Raw genomic sequence first — 18,199 nt, 5'->3', positions numbered from 1 at the left:
CTGCAACAAAACGTATATGTACATACTTATATAAGCATATACTTCATATGATTATTTCAATAGAACACTTTATCTAGACTTCACAGTAATACTTTTCAAAAATCCTAACATTTTGACATCTACAAAGGCACTAGAAAAATACAAGCAAAACTTGCTATCAGTCGTGTATTAGTACATTCATCAAAGGACCATAGATACTCACGATAGCAGAGACAAAGACAAAGGCAGGTTAAGTCACTCCAGAGAGTAGAAAAAGCATCAAAATTTTAATTCTGCCTTTTTCTTGAGACTATTAGAAACAGAAAACCTGTCTCAGAAATCTAGGGCTAAACCTCTTAGAGACAACTAACCTGTACAAAGAATAAAATAAGTTCATATTGTCATACCTGTATCTCTTTGTTATTATTATAAATATATTATTAACATTAGCTGGGCGTGGTGGTACATGCCTTTAATTTCACCACTAGGGAGGAAGAGGAATGTGGATCTCCATGAGTTCAAGACCAGCCTGGTCTACATAGTGAGTTCCAGGATGGCAAGGACTACACAGAGACCTTGTCTCAAAAAACAAAATAAAATAATAATAATAGTCATAATAATAATAAAACAAAGAAATCTAATTTTATCTCTGTGTACGCTGCTGAATTTACTGTGTTCTTTTACAGGTTTGGTAGTATAAGCCTTTCTTCTGCTTTAGAAACCCACATGCATTAACTATTTCAATTACACAACCATCTTTAAAATGGGCACCGACCAATGCTAACTTACTTGTCCTTCTAACATCTCTCTTGGCAGTCCAGTCCTCTCTTGTTCTGAGCTGTTAGTTCTTCTTATAGAAAGGCTATGAGATTTGCGCTTTTGTTTTGCTTGGCGAGCAGTCGAACAACTTCCACTTTCTGTGGGCATTACTTCTAGAAGGTAGTGTCCTGGTCACTCCTGCAATAAGCTAAAGAACAGCAGGGAAAACAAGTACTTCATTTCTGATACAGCAAGTTGAAACAACCAGCAGACAAGGTAAAGATTACTTTCCATTCGCAATCTTACTAAGATTAGCACTCATGATACAGTTTAGAACTCAACTGTTGAAGTCAGTTACAGTGATTCCTGTTGTTTAAATCTTTCTCTTAATTCTGTTGTTTTAGCTATTCTAGTTCCTTGATCTAACCTTCTCATTTTCAAAAGATTTTTTTAATCTCAAAAATCCTTGCTTTATGGGTTGAAGAGATCATTTAGTGGCTAATAACACTGGCTGTTCTTCCAGAGGACCTGAGTTCAATTCTCCACACCTACACAACTTTCTGTAACTCCAGGTCCAGGGGATCTGACACCTTCTGGCCTCCACTTGGCACCTGGCAAACATGCTGCACAGACATACCTGAAAGCAAACCACCTACACACTAAAACTTTTTTTTAATTCTTGCTGTAATTTTGAAAAGAATTTTGTTAAATATGTTTATTAATTTGGGACTTCAAATCTATGAAAACATTTGCTCTTTCATCAGTTTCCAGTTTACTACTAAATGAACAACTGTGTATTTCTTGATCTCACTAAAATATTTTTTTTTTTATTTTTTGGTATTTAAACATTTTTCCTTGTTTCTCATGTTAACTGCTAATATACAAAATACAAAGACTGTGTATTGAGCTTATAGCTCACAATCTTTATAAATTTGGGGAAAAACTTGTAGATTATTTTGTGTTTTGTTGTGTTTTATTGTTGCTGTTGTTGTTTAATGTAAACTACTGCTCCATCTGAAAAAAGCAAGGATAATTTCTTCCTTTTTAATCTGCAAGCCTTATTTCCTTATATTTCACTGATTTGGAAAGAAACTGTAGTAGTGCATCCTTTTTTTTTTTCCAATTTCAAGGTAAGAACTTATTGCCTTATACTTTACTGAAGTTGGCTAGAAATTTTAGTACATCCTTGTTTTTGTTTTTTGTTTTTTTCCATTTTCGGGTAAGAACAGCCATGCCTTCACTACTGAAAATAAAGTCAACTATACATTTTTCTACAGTTATTTACCAAGTGGACAACATCTCTTTCTCATACATTTTCTACCAGTTTGTCCTGAACTGTCGATACTTTTTCTGCATTAATTAATATGGGGGCATAGACTTTCTTTGTTGCCTTAACAGTGTTTAATTATTCTGATTATTTTCAAGTACAGATCAATACTAACATCCACAGAAACTTATTTTCCTTTTATTCTCTTATTTTCTCTGCTTTCTTGTCAATTACCTAACACACTTAAAATTTTACACTGGGGGCAGGGAGATGGCTTGGCAAATAAAATCACTAGCTGTGTAAGCCTGACAACTTAATCCCTTGAAGCCACATTTAAAACATACAGACACAAAACAGGATGCTATGGCCCAAATCTGTAATATATACCCAAAAGCCATATAGCTGGACCATATAATACTTATGTTTGTAGTGTTGAGGGAGCTCCCCACTGATTTAGATAGTGAATGAACTGGTTTATATTTCCACCAACAGTGTACAGAATTCCCCTATATCCTCAACAACATTTGGGCTTTTGTTTGTCTTGTTTTGTTTTCTCTTGATGATAGGTGTACTACTGGTTGACACAACCTAACACAAATCTAAACATATTTGTGAAGAAGGACCCCTAACTGAGAAAATGCCTGCACAGATTGGCCTACAGGCAAGTCTATGGGGGTACCGTCTTGATTAATGACTGATGTAGGAGGGCCCAGCCTGGGTTGTATAAAAAAGCAGGCTAACCAATCCATGGGGAGTAAGTTAGTAAACTGCACTCCTCCATGATCTCTGCTTCAGCTCCGGCCTCTAGGTTCTTACCTTGAGTTCCTGCTTTGGAATAGACTAGAGGCTATAAAATCAAATAAACACTTTTTTCCCTGAGTTGCTTTTGAACATGATGTTTATCACAGCAACAGAAAGCCAACTAACACAATGGGCATTCTGACTGTGTGAAACAAAAATCTCAATTCAATTTGGATTTGCAGTTCTCTGATGGATAAAGATGCTGAACATTAGCCATTTATATTTCTTCATTTGGAAAGTATTTTTCAATTCATTTCCCTACTTATTTACTGGATTGTTTGCTTTTTTGGTATTTTTTTAAATTTTCTATATTCTAAATATTAATCCCCTGTTAGATGACTAGGTAGCAAAAAGAAGAAGAAGGAGGAGGAGGAGGAGGAGGAGGAGGAGGAGGAGGAGAAGGAGAAGGAGAAAGAGAATCCTCCTGTTCTAGAGAGTGTCCCTTCACTCTGCTGTTTCTTTTGCTGGAAACAGCTTTTTAATTACTGCGACCCTATCCATCAATTCTTGATATTAACTGTTTCCTAAGTCACTGAAGTCCTGATCAGAAAGCTCTTGACTATGCCTGTATCTTGAAATGTTTCCCTCTAGCAGTTTCAAATTTCCCATTTTCTATGAAGATCTATGATGCATTTTGATTCAACTTTGTATAGAGTAAATGGTTTTAATTTCAATCTTCTACATGTGGATTCACAGTTTTCCCAGCACAAGTATGTTTTTGACCCTTGTCAAAAATCAGATGCCTGTAGTTGCATGATTTCTGTATCTTAAAACAGTTTTATGATGGTGAACTTAAAAACTTTGTCAAATAATTCTAATATCAGTGTCCTATCTGTGCCAGCACTGACTGTTTTTAATGTCTCTCTCTCCCTCTCTCCCTCCCAGCCCCTTCTCTGTGAGTTGAGATTTTCCTAGTTCTTCATATGCCAAATGATTTTTAATTGAAACTGTGACCTTTTGGACATGATACTATCAAGTCTCGGGATTTGTTATAACATGCCTTTCCTAAAACTGCTCTGGCAGACAGGAGTACTGCTTACCTACTGCCAGGTGAATAAGGAAGGCAGAGTTTCAGTTAAGGCTCCCTACTCATGTGCCATCACATAAGGAAGATTTCAAGTTACTGCTGAGGGGTAGCACCCAATAGTTCAGCCTCCTCTTGGGCCCCACTCAGATCATGGCTGAAAAAATCAGGGGTGTTCACTATTATTCCCCAGTTTCCTGCCACTACTTTTGATTTCATGCTTGCGGGTGTTTTGCCAGCATGTATGTCTGTGTGCCACATGCATGCCTGGTGCCCACAGAGGTCATAAGAGGGCATCAAATGCCCTGGAACTGGAGTTACAGGTAGTTGTAAGCCATAATGTGGCTGCTAGAAATCAAACCATAGTCCTCTGGAAGAGCAACATGAGCTCTTAACTGCTGAGTCATCCTTCCAGTCTGCCTCTTCTTGAATCTCTGCTAGGTCTTCTCTGATGGCCCCTAACTAAGTAGAAAAAAAAAGAGTAAGCACACAAGCACAACCCAGCTCTTCACCCAGCCTTCTCTGATGCCAAGTCTACAGAGAAAGGCATCTATCTCATTACTATTTGTCATAGACAGAGATCTAGTTTCTTTCTTTCTTTCTTTTTCTGGTCTGTTTTTCCTTGAGCCCTTTGCTGTTTCTTGGTTGCAGACTTCTACAGCATCAAGTTAGGAATATATAATGGAAAAAGTAAATTAAACTCTATGTAACTTTTCAGATCCCAAAGGACCAATCCAGTTTATTTACTTTTTTCCATCTTTTAGTCTTATTTTTTTTATGTATAATGTCTAGTGTTCCTAACTGTACATTTTTTCCTTATGAGAAATTATTTTTAATAATGTGTTAGTCTCTCCCCTCCTCTTTTCCCCAAAAGCAGTGTTTTTTTATTTCTAGCCTCATCAGTGGTGGGAAAGTAGGAAAGATCCTTTTATCATTCCAGGGGCCTCTATAATGTTGGAATATTATTAGCAAACACATAGGCATGTGACATCCTGGATTTGGTAAACTAATGACAATATTCAGTCTCTCTCTGCTAGAACAACAAACAAGGTGTCAACCAACTTTTGCTTCTATAAGAACCCTGATTTTAGAATTTGCACCTACAACTCCCATTTGTGAAATTTAGAAATAACTGACAGAACAGAAATGAAGTTGCAGTTCCACCATGTAGTCAAACATCCAATTAAAGTTCTTCACTTATTTTTCAAAAAAGCTAGTTGAGTCCGGTTAGCTACTGCTGCAGTAGCTCTAGGTGCAGTTAGGATCTGCAAACTCACACTAGTATATCCGAGAACCTTATTCTTCACCTTTCCAATTAAAGGACACAACAGAGTAGTCTCATTTTAGCATTCTGTATGCAGCTCTTCGACACAGTATGTACAGTTTATTTCCTCATATTTTCTGTAACTGGGGTATGTTGTCAGCTGTCATTCTAGGTGTCACGGGCAATGGTTTTAGTTCTCTTGATCAAATGAGTCACTGCTGGAATCCAATCATTTGCCAGGTACTTTTTTTCCAGATGGCATTTACTAGTGTCTTCCTCTAACAGGCACTGATGTAAGGTTAACAGTCTGAAAAGCAGGCTGTACTTACTAGAGCTAGCCCCCAGATTAAACAAAATGGTACTATGGAGGCCAAAACCAGCACTAGATCCACCAGATATGTCTACACACCCACAACTTTAAACTCCGTCTCTGTAGCTGTAGCTCCTACACCACGAGTACTACCAGGCCCTCGGAAGCTGTAATCTGTGTGAGTCTCATGACACCTTTCTTCATTTTTATTTTTGCCTCCATATTATATCCTTTACCTTTCCCCTCCCAGCAATCCATAGTCCTGTGCCTGGTGATTTAACTGAATAAGAAATACTTCAGACATTAAGGAGAGGCACATTTGAGTGTATGAGAGAGCAGAGGAGGACACACATCTTAGCTCTGTACACAGCCACCTCAGGGCTGGGGTCTGGGACTGAACGCAAGGGAAGGAGAAAGCTAACAAAGCACCAGCTCTTTCTGTGCTTCCTGACAGGTTCCATGGACCGAAGCACTCTTGACAACATGCCTTGATGGGCTGTATTCCTCTTAACTGTGAATCAAAATAAGCACTTCCCTGCTTAAACCGTTTTGTGTTAGAAATTTGGCTTCAATGACAAAAAACTAATGTGGGTCCTATTATCATGTCTTTCCATTCATACCACATCTATAAATGGAATTAAACGAAGGCTACAGGCACACTCTTCATTCCAAACTATGGACTGGGATTAACAAGAAAGTAATTGGAGAGGTAGAGGCAGGGGGACCAAAGTTCAAAGCTGGCCTTGGCTGAATAATGAGTTCAAGGCCACCCTGGGCTACATGAAATCCTGTCTCAAAAATATAAAATGATGATTCAGAGGTTAAGGGCCCTTGCTACTCTTCCAGAGGACCCAAGTTCAGTGCAGGAACAGTCGGGCTACTCCAGCTCTAGACTTCTAGAGTCTAGAGGATCTGATTCCCTCTTTTGGCTTCCCTCTGTGGCCACTGCTTTCACAAACCATGCACTCATGCAGATACAATTAATTAAATGTTTGAGTTACTAAAACAATTCAGAGGTTTGGGGTTTGGTATGCTGGCAAGAAGGACAATGAGGCTGCAGCACTCGTAAAAGAAACATTGAAATGGCATGCGCAGAACCCAAGCTAGACAAGTGAAAACAGAAAGAATGGCGAGTAAATGGGAGAAAGTCAATGGTGGGCAGATCTGAAGTTGAAAAACTACACAAAGGGTTGCTTATGAGACTTAAATAGATCAATACAGAGGCACGGATACTCACACAAAATCACTGAATTTTCAAATTCAGTAAGTAGTCTGACAGTATTTTACAAACTAAACAGTATATTAATCAGACAACTGAAAAGAGAAAGAAAACTGTTTCACTCTGAAAATAAGATAGGTCTACCTGGGCATAGGGGCATGCCTTTAATCCCAGCACTTCTGGGAAGAAGGGATTGGGTAGAAGCAAGTGGATCTCTGAGTACAAGGCCATTCTGTTCTACATAGAGAGTCCCAGGACAGCCAGAGGAGAGAGGGACTCTGTATCAAAAGGAAAAAAAAAAAAAAAAAAAGGTCTGGGACAGGATGTACTTCAATGGAAAGGAGATTGCTAAGCATGGTTGATACCATGGGTTTCAACACCAGCATCAAACCAAAAAAGAAAAAAAAAAAAATTTTAAAAAAGTTACTTTTACTACATACTACTTCACGTATATACATTTTTTTTTAAAGAAGAAAGAAATTAGAAGCTCCAAAACGTAATTCTTTTCTTTCAAAACACTCACATCTACCCAACTCAACAGGACAAATCAGCACATTAAATGGAAAGCTACAATATAGTTTCCTCCTGCACTCTTAACTGATTTATGGTCCATCAAACATATTTCATCTTTATTACATGCTGTCACAGGCATATTCTCTTTTCTGCTATTTGTAAGCAAGACAAAACTATACATGTCCAATTTTTGTGCCACATATTTAACAAATGAATAAAATCTCTACACATATGGCAAGTGGTATAACATTAAACAACATCAGTGCATGAACTGGCTTTTTGGAGCCCATTCCCTATGATGGGATACCTTGCTCAGCCTTGATACAATGGGCTCTCCTTCAACTTGGTATGTCAGACTTTGTTGACTACCATGGGAGGCCTTACCCACTCTGAGGAGTGGATGGGGGTAGAGTGGGAGGGAGGTGAGGAGGCGGGAGAAGGGGGAGAAGGGGAAGGAGGGGGAACTGGGGTTGGTATGTAAAATGAAAAAAAAATTAATAAATAAATATATTTTTAAAAAAACATCAATGGACACTTAGCTTTCTCTCTTTTCTAAAGGTTCTTTTTAGTATATATGTTCAATATTAAATTGTTACAACCTACATCATCAGATTTCTATTAAGTACATAGAACCAAAACAGGAGCTTGCTAAAGTAGTTTTAAAAGCAGTATAACAAACTCTTAATTTATACTTTTACCTTAAATAATATAAAACATTACTCTCCATTTCACACCTTGCAAGGACTTTATTTTTCTTCCAAGAAAAAAAGATGCCAGGCGGTGGTGGCACACGCCTTTAATCCCAGCACTCAGGAGGCAGAGCCAGGCGGATCTCTGTGAGTTCAAGGCCAGCCTGGTCTCCAAATCGAGTTCCAGGAAAGGTGCAAAGCTACACAGAGAAAACCTGTCTCGAAAAACCAAAAAAAAAGAAAAAAAAAAGAAAGAAAAAAAGATACCTGCCTTATTCCAAAATAAATAGTTGGTTTATTTCAAAAGTGATAATTATATGAAAATAATTGTTATACAATTTGCAGGTGGTAGTATAAAATGTCACTGAATATCCCGAAGTTCAATAAATTAATACTATTAATATTTTATTGTAATAATACTTTTAGATTAACTCTTAGGGGGCTGAAACACTAATGTAATGTCTAACTGGTATCAGAGAGAGAATGGTCTCTAAGCAACCTTGGAAATCTGTCACCAGCAGTAAGTTGCTTATAATGTTCTGTCACTGGTGAGATAAAAGCACAGGATGCATTCTTATCAATTCTAAGGATGACACTTAGCTGACAGGCATCATTAATTAAATAAGCTACCACCCAGATTTTTTTAATCTTAATAACCGAAAAAAGAAATTCAAATCTAGAATGTAATTTAATAGAAATAAAGAAATTTTTTTTTCTCAGAGAAATCTGGACAGGATAACTAACAAATTCTTAGGAAGAATAAGAATAAGTTGCTGGGGGAAATACCCAATCCCAAGGATTTTAGCTAAAGTCAAGGGCAAAGTGAGTTAAAAAACCAACAACATACCTATACAAAAAGAAGTATCAACACGGGGTAAGAGAACAGGAAGGAAACATACAAATAAGGTCTTGTATCCAGAACTTTTTGCAAGAAGTCTTGAAATACACAACTTTCCAGGAGCAAAAATGTGGGTGACATAAACACTAAGGTCATGCTGTTACTACATGTGGCCCCTGGCCACTGCCCTACTGAGCAACATTATTAGAAGGCCTCTATTCCACTTAGGTCAGATCATACTTACATACTATGCTCAAGAATGGGGACTAGATGTCAAAAGGAATTTACAAACGCTCGAATTTGATCAGCAAAGTAACCAAACAGCAAGGAAGGTAGCATAACTGAATATTTCTTAGAAAACGAAAAAGTATCCTGGAGGCATATTATCTTAAGCTGTGTTACTTATTTAGAGGTAAACAGTTTCAGTTACGCTTTGAAGGCAAATTCATAGGCCAAAATAATCAATTTAAAGGAAACCCATCTGAACTTCAAAGAAACTACCCAGCAGTCTACATTCGTGCAAGACAGTGGAGTAGAGCTAACGGACCTAGCCTTCATGCACAAGGAACGTCTTAGAGTTCAAGTTGGATGATAACCTCTAAGAACCTGAACAATCGGTCGGTGATGTCGGCTCATAAATTGGGATCGCATATCTATTCAACTTTTTGGTAAAACGGGCCTGTTAAGATGTCTTAAAACTAATGTCTATCTTCGGAGGTGGAAGTGTACAGGGGAAAGAAAAGGAGAAGTCTTCAGAAAGGGAAACAAAGGCGTGGCGGTGGTTTACCACTTCAGCATCTGCTCACCCCTCACTCTCCGCCCCCCACCCTTCCTCCTTCCCAGAGGCCATACCCCCAGTCTTTGCGGGATCGAAGGTCACTATCTTCCAAGGGCTTTCCCCCAGGGTACAGGCAACCAGGCAGACACCACTTGGAGACACAGAGAAGCCAGAGGGAGCGCGCAGGGTTAGGACCGTATCCCTCATCCACCTCGAAGCCTTGACCAGCTCATCCCCATCGCCACCCCGACACCTCACCTCCTCCGGGCACCCGGGAAGGACGCCAAGCCAGTCAGCTGGGAAGATGGCGTCACCTGTCAAAGCAGCAGCACTCGCCTCCTCCTGGAGCCAGCCCGTGCTGCACTCAACTCGTTGGTCCCCAAGCAGCTCCCAGGACCGACCCAGAGCAGCGTAGAAAACAGTCCTATTCCCGTACTGACACGACCCAGCGACCCGTACTGGCGCGCCCGCACTTCCGGTAAGTGCGGAAGTCCCGCCCCCGATGCACTCCACAACCCACAGACCGGAAGCCCCGCCCCACGCCCAACGGCTGCGGAAGTTCTTTCCTGGTTTCCTTCGTACAGTCCCAGGGGCCTGTTGCGCGCGGCCAGTCTCCTGTTTCGGCTTGCGGCTTTTGCGTGGTTTCCTGGCTGCCTCCACTGTGGCCTTGCTGTACGCAGAGCCAAGACCCAGCGAGTGACTGCAGGAGAACGAGTATGACGCCCCCTGGTGGCGTAAGCAGACCCAGCACTTCCCCTGTCAGGAGCTTCCCCAGATACGGGCACTGCTAGACCCCAAATCCTGCACCCTACAAACACAGGACATAAGATCCTTGCAGGAATGGTTCCCCGTGACCCCGGAGCGTCAGTAACATGGAAAAAGCTCGCGCAACCGGGGCCGTGGGTACTCACCACTGCAGGTGTTCCGGTGAGGGGTCCACGGTCAGGCAGGTTTTAAGTCCATCTGTCCTAAAACTTGCGCAACCCCAAGAGCTAGAAAGGAAAATAATGTATTAAAATGCAAGGTCAAGTGTACTCCAACTTTAACTGGTTTCAGAATCTCTCAAATCCAACCCGCTTTACAAGCTGACTTGCTGGGAACCACTTCTCCTGCAGGGCTCTGTGGGAATCCTGCTATCTGGCTGCAGGAGAGCCTGATGGAGATAGAACTATTAATATTTCAGCTTATCTGCAGAAGATGACTCACCCAGTTTCCTTCTGAAATATCTGATCACCATTGGCTAAGAAGAGAAAACAGAATCAGCTGTTCACTGCAAAAGGTGGGACTTGAGCTGCTCCCCCCCCCCCCCTTTAATCTAGGTTGGGAAGACCTACATAACAGACTGGAACCATTACATAAACAGCCTCCTTGTCTTTATGGGCAACTTTAACAGGGTGCTTAAAACTCACCTAAGGTAAAAGCATGAAGGCATTTTCCTTCTACATGGGTCAACATTCTTCCTCTTCCTATAAAATAAAACTAAAGGCTAGGATTCAAGAAGCAGTAATAACAATGTTTGTTGGAGAAGAAACAAATTTATCATATTTGGAGACTCAAATAACTAAAGCATTCTGTACAAGGAAATGAGGGAGTGTTTGTGTATTCAGCATAATAACCAAAGCTTACCACTAGAAACAATTCTATAAAATGAACTGAGAAAGAAATTTGACTTCTCAGGGAAATTATCGTTAAACTTGCAGGCTGTGATATTTTAATAGTATTTTTATTTTATAAATAACTTAATTTCACATATCAGCCACAGATTCCCCTGTCCTCCCTCCTCCTACCCCTCTGCCCTCCCCTCTAATCCACCTCCCACTCCCACCTCCTCCAAGGCAAGGTCTCCCCTGGGGAGTCAACCCAAATGGCAGACTCAGCCAAGGCAGGTCCAGTCCCCTCCTCCCTACACCAAGGCTGAGCAAAGTGTCCCAGCATAGGCCCCAGGCTCTAAAAAGCCAGCCCATGCACCAAGGACAGGTCCAGGTCCTACTGCCTGGGGGCCTCCCAAACAGTTCAAGCTAATCAACTGTCTCACTTATCCAGAGGGCCTGGTCCAGTTCCATGGGGGTTCCTCTGCCATTGGTTCACAGTTCATGTGCTTCCACTAGTTTGGTTATTTGTCCCTGTGCTTTTTCCAATCATGGCCTTAATAGAATCCCTCCTCTCTTAGGCCTGGACTCCCTGAGCTCCACCTGGGGCTCAGCCTTGGATCTCTGAATCTGCTTCCATCAGACCCTGGATGAGAGTTCTATCATGACAGCCAGGGTGTTCGGCACTCTTTCAACCACTGCCAGTAGTCTTACAGTGGAGGTATCTTTTGTGGATTTCTGGGGAATCTCTAGCACTCTGCTTCCTCCTATTCCCCTGGGGTCTTCATTCATCATGGTATCTCCCTCTCTGTTCTCCCACTCTGCTCCTGATCCAGCTGGGACCTCCCGCTCCCCTAAGCTCTCTTGCCCCACCCCCCCCCCCCCCCACCCTTGCCCTCCATTACCCTACCCCCACCCTCAGTTTGCTCATGCAGATCTCATCTTGGAGGCTGTGATATTTAAGTAAAATTTTATTTAGTAACAATGAATACATAAGATTCTGCTGTTAGTGGTAGCCAGCAGAAAGCACTGTCAACCACAATCCTATACCCAAGTAACATTCCACTAGGTGACTTTGTTTGCAACAAAGCAGCCATGTTTGGATGGCACTTAAGATACTGTTAATGGAAGTACATTTTATCTTTGATATTTAGAGTTCCACACACACACACACAAAAAAAAAAAAAACAGAAAATAGGGGTTGGTTTGGTTGGGTGCTCATGCAGAGGACCCAGGTTCAATTCCCAGCACCCACATGATGGCTCACAACTGTCTGTAATTCCAGTTCCAGGGGATCCAGTGCCTTCTGGCCTCCTCAAGTATGAGGCACACAAATGGTGTACATATAGACAAAACACTCATACACATAAAATAAAGCAAAGAAGAAAAAAAGTTTAAAGAAAAAACAGCCTAAAACTACAGAATAAGAAGCAGAAGTGAAACTCTTCTCTGTGCATATAGCCATTTAGAAACAGCTGTATGAATCTGAGCTGCATAAGGGAGCCTATGCATGTATACTGCACTATTGTGCATTCAGAATCCTACATTTCACCATCTCAAGATTGTACACAAAGATGCCATTGTGGAGATGTCACATGCCCCCAACCTCATGGCAACACCTGAATAACCCAATCTTCACAAATTACAGTGTTGAAATACAAATGTTGTGATTTTTTTTTTTGTTAGTTTTCTTATGCTGTGATCAAGATGCCCACTAAGAAAAGGAAGGGATGATTTCTTAAGGTACGTGGTTTCAGGAGAATTAGTCCATAGTCACTTGTGCAGGGTATCATGGTGGTAGGAACATCTGGCAAAAGAGTTCTTCACCTAATGTAAGACAAGAAGCAGAGAACAGGCAAGAAGAGGCCAGGAATAATAAACTCCTAAAGGTTTCTCTCCAGACTTAGGCCCCACCTGTAGAGTTTCCTGACTCTTCCAAAGTAGCATCCCCATCTAGGGAACATGCACTCAAAATGGGAACCTGTAGAGAACATTTCATATTCAAACTAGAACATTCTGCCCTTGGCCCCCAAAGACTCATGGTCATCTCATAATGCTAAGTGTGATTAGTCTACTCCCAAGAGTCCCCACACTCTAACAATTCCAAAATATGCTTTAAGCTCAAGATTTACTATTTTTTAATTATACCTATGTGTATGTGCATGTGTGAGCCTGGACACATGAATACAGGTATCTGAGGTATCCAAAGATAGTGTGGACCTCCTGGAGTAATAGGCCATTATAAGCATCTGGACATGGGTTCTAAGAATCAAACTTAGGTCCTCAAGAGCAGTTCTCACTGTTAACAGTTGAGCTATCTCTCCAGCCACCTCAAAGACTTCAAGTTTCTTCTGAAACCCAAAACAAGCTTAGCTATGAATCTATATAAAAACAAGTTACATCTTTCAACATTCAAAGGCACAAAATAAATATCGCTGTTACACAGGGATGAATAGGAGAAAGATTCCAAAGTATAATTCCCAAGTCTTATCTCTTTGTATACTAACCATGTAGGTAGAGCTGCATGACTCTGAATTGTATACACACACCTATATATACATACAAAGGAGATTTCTGTTGTACATTCAGAATCGTGCATTTGGATTGGACCAAAGCAAGACCAAAATTCAGCATGGAAAGCATTAAAGCTTATAGCTCCATATCCATCTGGGGTACATAGTGGGGCTTGGACAGCCTTTTGTAGTCTATGTGCTTCTCTCTTGGGCTGGTTCCAATCACTGTGGCAAAGAATAGCAAATATTCCATATTTCTAGCATCTCCAGCACTCTGGGGTCTTCATTGCAGCAAGAGGTTCACATTCCTAGCATCCTATATTACCTCTAAAATAAACACTGACTGTGCTCTGAGGCCTTCCTTTGAAATCTTAGTGGAATCCTCCATGACCACATTGCTCTTACATCCTATGAGCCTGCAAAACTAGCATTGTCGCGCCCGCCTCGACCAGCAAGGAAGACGCGACACCGGGATCCTTCTCATTACAGTTTATTCAGACCTTTGATTAGTTGCATTGTGTCTCTCTCGCTGGGGCAAGCCTCTCCCAGCACCTAAGTAGGGCTGGGCTGCCAACCCCAAGCAGCCACGTAGGCACTGTCCACAGGTTCACGCATATGCCAGCAACACACGAATCCAGCCACAGCCAAATAAGGAGCTGTTTACCATAAAGAGTGTTTGCCATCGGGAAGGCAGAGGGTAGAAGCCAGAGCCATCTTTAGGGTGCGGCTACACGCGGCTCTCTACAGTTTCCCCCTTTTTGTTTTACAAAGCAACAGGCAAGAGTAGAGGTCTGATCTCTGCTAAAATGGAACATGTACTAATGTTTGTCCAGGCGTCGTCCACCCAGAGAACACTAGACCCGTCCGATACCCTTTTCACAGAGGTGGGAGTTAGGGTACCAACCCACATGCAATCAGACTTGCTCTTCTTGAGGTCAGTGTATCATAACCTCAAGTGCAGTGCGCAGGCCTCGCATCCTGTGCCTAAATATCTTTTAAAGTAGCCAACCAGGCTTGGGGAGACTGTCCTGCATCAATGGCCATAAAGGCTTGGACAATCATGGCTGCATGGCGACGCTGTGAGATCCTAATGCGACAAATGCACCACAAGCATACTAGGGAGGTGAGCACCAGTAAACCTACTAGGGCTCCTATTCCCGCCCACTCCTTCATGTGGCCCATGGCTGTAGCAATCCAGGAAGACAATCCCTCCACCAGTCCGGTATCCACTCGAGTCGAATTCACCGTGACAATAGCCACTCTCAGCTGGTCCATCAGGTTATCAAACTCTCCAGTCCAATTACCTAAAAGATAACTAGACAACTTTTTAGATAAATCTGTAGCATAACAATTGGAAGCATCCAAATTCAAAAAATTCAGAGTAAATAATGCAAGAGAAAGTCTGTCCTTAGGGGTATGGCCATAGCCTATTCCCCCTTTTTGTTTTTGAAGCAACTCCTTCAAGGAGCGATGAGCACGCTCCACAATGCCTTGACCTTGTGGATTATATGGTAGGCCATGTACAAGTTGCACATTCATCTGTTGACAGAAGGAAGAGAACTTCTGTCTGGTATATGCAGGACCATTGTCTGTCTTTAACTGTTGAGGCTTACCCCATGCTGCCCAAGCTTCTAAGCAATGAGCAATGACATGACAGGCTTTTTCTCCTGCCATTGGGGTGGCATGAATGATTCCAGAACAGGTATCAACAGATACATGTACATATTTGACACGTCCAAATTCAGAGATATGTGTAACATCCATTTGCCATATTTTTAGGGGGAGCAAACCACGAGGGTTAACTCCTAAGCTAGAAGGATGATGAAAAATGACGCATTGGGAACAGTCTAGTACCACCTTTCGTGCCTCTGCACGTGAGATAGAAAATTTTTGTTGTAATGTCCTTGCATTAACATGAAATTCTTTGTGGAAAGCATATGCTCATTGTATGGCAGAAGCCATAAACATCCATTCCTGTCTAGTACACTGATCCACTATATCATTGCCTTCAGCCAATGGATCTGGCAGACTAGTATGTGCACGGATGTGTTGCACAAAAAAGGGATTTTTACGTTGCCAGATCAATTTCTGTAATTGGCCAAACAATGAGCTAACCAGGCTAGAAGATTTGATGGGCCCTGCACATTCAAGGCTTTTTAAAGCATTAACAACATAACTAGAATCTGACACTAAATTAAATGCAAATGGACAAGCCTTGAAAACTTCAAGAACTATTGAAAGCTCCACCTGTTGAGGTGCACCTGGTAAGAATTCATGCTTTACAGGTTCATTAGAATCCACCATATAAGCACCACAGCCTGTCTTAGACCCATCTGTAAATATAACACTTGCTCCTGGAATGGGCTTTGAAGCAGTTACTTTAGGGAAAACTACAGGATGTTCTTTAAAGAAAGTTAATAGTGGATGTTTAGGATAATGGCAATCTATGTGTCCTGGATAGGTACAATGCAGAATTGCCCAATCATCTATGGCAGCACATAATACCTTGACTTGAGTAGAATCATAAGGAACAACTAGCATTTGTGGTGATGTCCCAAAATATTGTAAACACTGTTGAATACCCTGTGGCGCAAGTAATGCCACAGCAACAGGATAATACTCAATTGATTTTGCAGGTGATATTTTAGTATAAATCCATAACAAGGGTCCTTTTTGCCATAAAATTCCTGTAGGTTGTAACTGGGTAGGCAGAATGCACAGGGTAATATCATGATTATTTTGCACTCTTTGAAGAAAAGCTCTTTGTAGCCTATCTTCTAATTTTGTTAAGGCTTCTCGGGCTGCATTGGTTAATTGCCTTGGTGAATCCAAGGCTGCATCTCCAATTAAAATATCATATAATGGTTTTAACTCATAATTGGCCATTCCTAAACTTCCTCTTATCCAATTTATATCTCCTAATAATTTTTGAAAATCATTCAATGTGCAAAGATGATCCTTCCTTAACTCTACCTTTTGTGGCATGATATAATGATTAGTTATTTTAGAGCCAAGATAATTGACAACTTTGTTCTGTTGTACCTTCTCAGGGACAATACAGAGTCCCTTTTGCTTTAGCAGTTCTACAAGTGAGCTATATGCTTCTTGAAGAATGCTCTCTTCTTTAGCTGCTAACAGTATATCATCCATATAATGGAGGCATTTTAAGCCTGGAAAACGTGCTCCCAAAGGTTCTAAAGCAGTTGCTACAAATAATTGACACATTGTAGGACTGTTGGCCATGCCTTGTGGCAATACAACCCACTGATATCTTTTATCAGGTTCCTCATGATTAGTGGACGGTAAAGTGAAAGCGAATCTCTCACTGTCTTTGCTATTCAGTGGAATGGAAAAGAAGCAGTCCTTAATATCTACCACAATAATAGGCCAATTTTCAGGCAAGGCTGACAGCAATGGAAGACCACGCTGTACAGGTCCCATAATTCTCATTTGTTCATTTATAGCTCTAAGATCATGTAACAATCTCCATTTTCCTGATTTCTTCTTGATGACAAATATGGGTGTATTCCAGGGAGAAAGAGAGGGTTTAATGTGCCCTTTCTCCAATTGCTCTTTCACTAATTGATATGCAGCATGTAATTTCTCAGAGGAGAGTGGCCACTGAGGAACCCAAACTGGCTCCTCTGTTACCCAGGTTATGGGAATGCCCTCCTCAGCAGCCCTTAGGAAAAACCCAACCCTTGTTTGGGTTTCCTAGGTACTGTTTGTATTGGCTCCTTTTTGCCTTGTAAAAATTTTCCCAGGCCAAAATCAGGATGACACCCCATGTTTTTCATAATATTTTTAGATTCTTTGGAGTATTCATTACTTAACTGAAAGCCCATGGATTTCATAAGATCCCTCCCCCAGAGGGACACTGGAAGCTCAAGGACATAGGGTTTCATAACGCCAGAGTGACCTTCAGAATCTTGCCAATTTAACAAATTTGCACTAACATTTGGAACACTGGCATAACCCAGTCCCTGCAATGTTTGTGAGGAAGCCTGTATAGGCCAACCTCAAGGCCAATCTTTGCTAGCTATGATACTGCGATCTGCACCTGCAATCTGCTCCAGTATCCAAATCTAGGTCTCTTCCCAATTTCTCCCAGGAAGGCACTGTGAGGCTTCCTGAAATTGCAAGCCAAGAAGCAACTACATCACACTGTTGCAAAAATCGTTCCAGGGTGTTTCCTTTTATTTTCAATTTCTTAGAGAGAAGCAGCTCGTTAAGAGCCAAAAAAATTGGGTGCGAGGAGGAGGCGCCCATGTTAGTATACTTTTTTTTTTTTTTTCTCAATTTGAGAAGTTTCTCAGAGCCTTTGCAGAATTGCTCCAGCCCTCCGGGCTCCTGCTTGTTTTGTTTTACCTGCTGGTTTGTTTTACCCTCGGGTTTTGTTATGCAAATTCCCCGTCTGCTGTAGTCGCAGAACAGGTTCCACCTGTTGACTTTGTTATTTTAATTACCCGTCCGCTCTAGTCGCGGCTCAATTGAATTATCCGTCTGCTCTAGTCGCGGCTCTGCTATCCCGCTCTCCCTTCTACAGGTGAGCGTTACCCGCTTTTGTCGCGGATCCCCAGTTTTTTCTGAGGACTTACCGGTACCGCCTGACTGTAAATGAGTTCTGAATCCGGAGAGAGCCGTGGTAATTGTCCC

The 18,199-nt window shown here is 41.4% G+C and overlaps 1 protein-coding gene across 4 annotated transcripts in view; it reads right to left on the bottom strand.

Moving 5' to 3' along the window:
• Wdr37 (WD repeat domain 37) overlaps positions 1-10,705 on the bottom strand; it is a 67,507-nt gene extending 56,802 nt beyond the window's left edge. Inside the window, exons 1-3 of one of the 4 annotated variants that reach the window (XM_036186865.1) lie at positions 10,648-10,705; positions 10,353-10,433; positions 769-946 (exon numbers count right to left, since the gene is read on the bottom strand). In XM_036186865.1, the coding sequence (XP_036042758.1) occupies positions 769-906 (138 nt within the window). In that variant the 5' untranslated portion in view covers positions 907-946; positions 10,353-10,433; positions 10,648-10,705. The other 3 variants (XM_036186862.1, XM_036186866.1, XM_036186867.1) reach the window with 3 other exon arrangements.
• Positions 10,706-18,199: the final 7,494 nt, after the last annotated feature.

Source organism: Onychomys torridus, chromosome 5 (assembly GCF_903995425.1).
Source record: "Onychomys torridus chromosome 5, mOncTor1.1, whole genome shotgun sequence".
Taxonomy (NCBI): domain Eukaryota; kingdom Metazoa; phylum Chordata; class Mammalia; order Rodentia; family Cricetidae; genus Onychomys; species Onychomys torridus.
The sequence above is the reverse complement of the archived record's forward strand: the minus strand, read 5'-3'. Positions and strand labels throughout refer to the sequence as shown.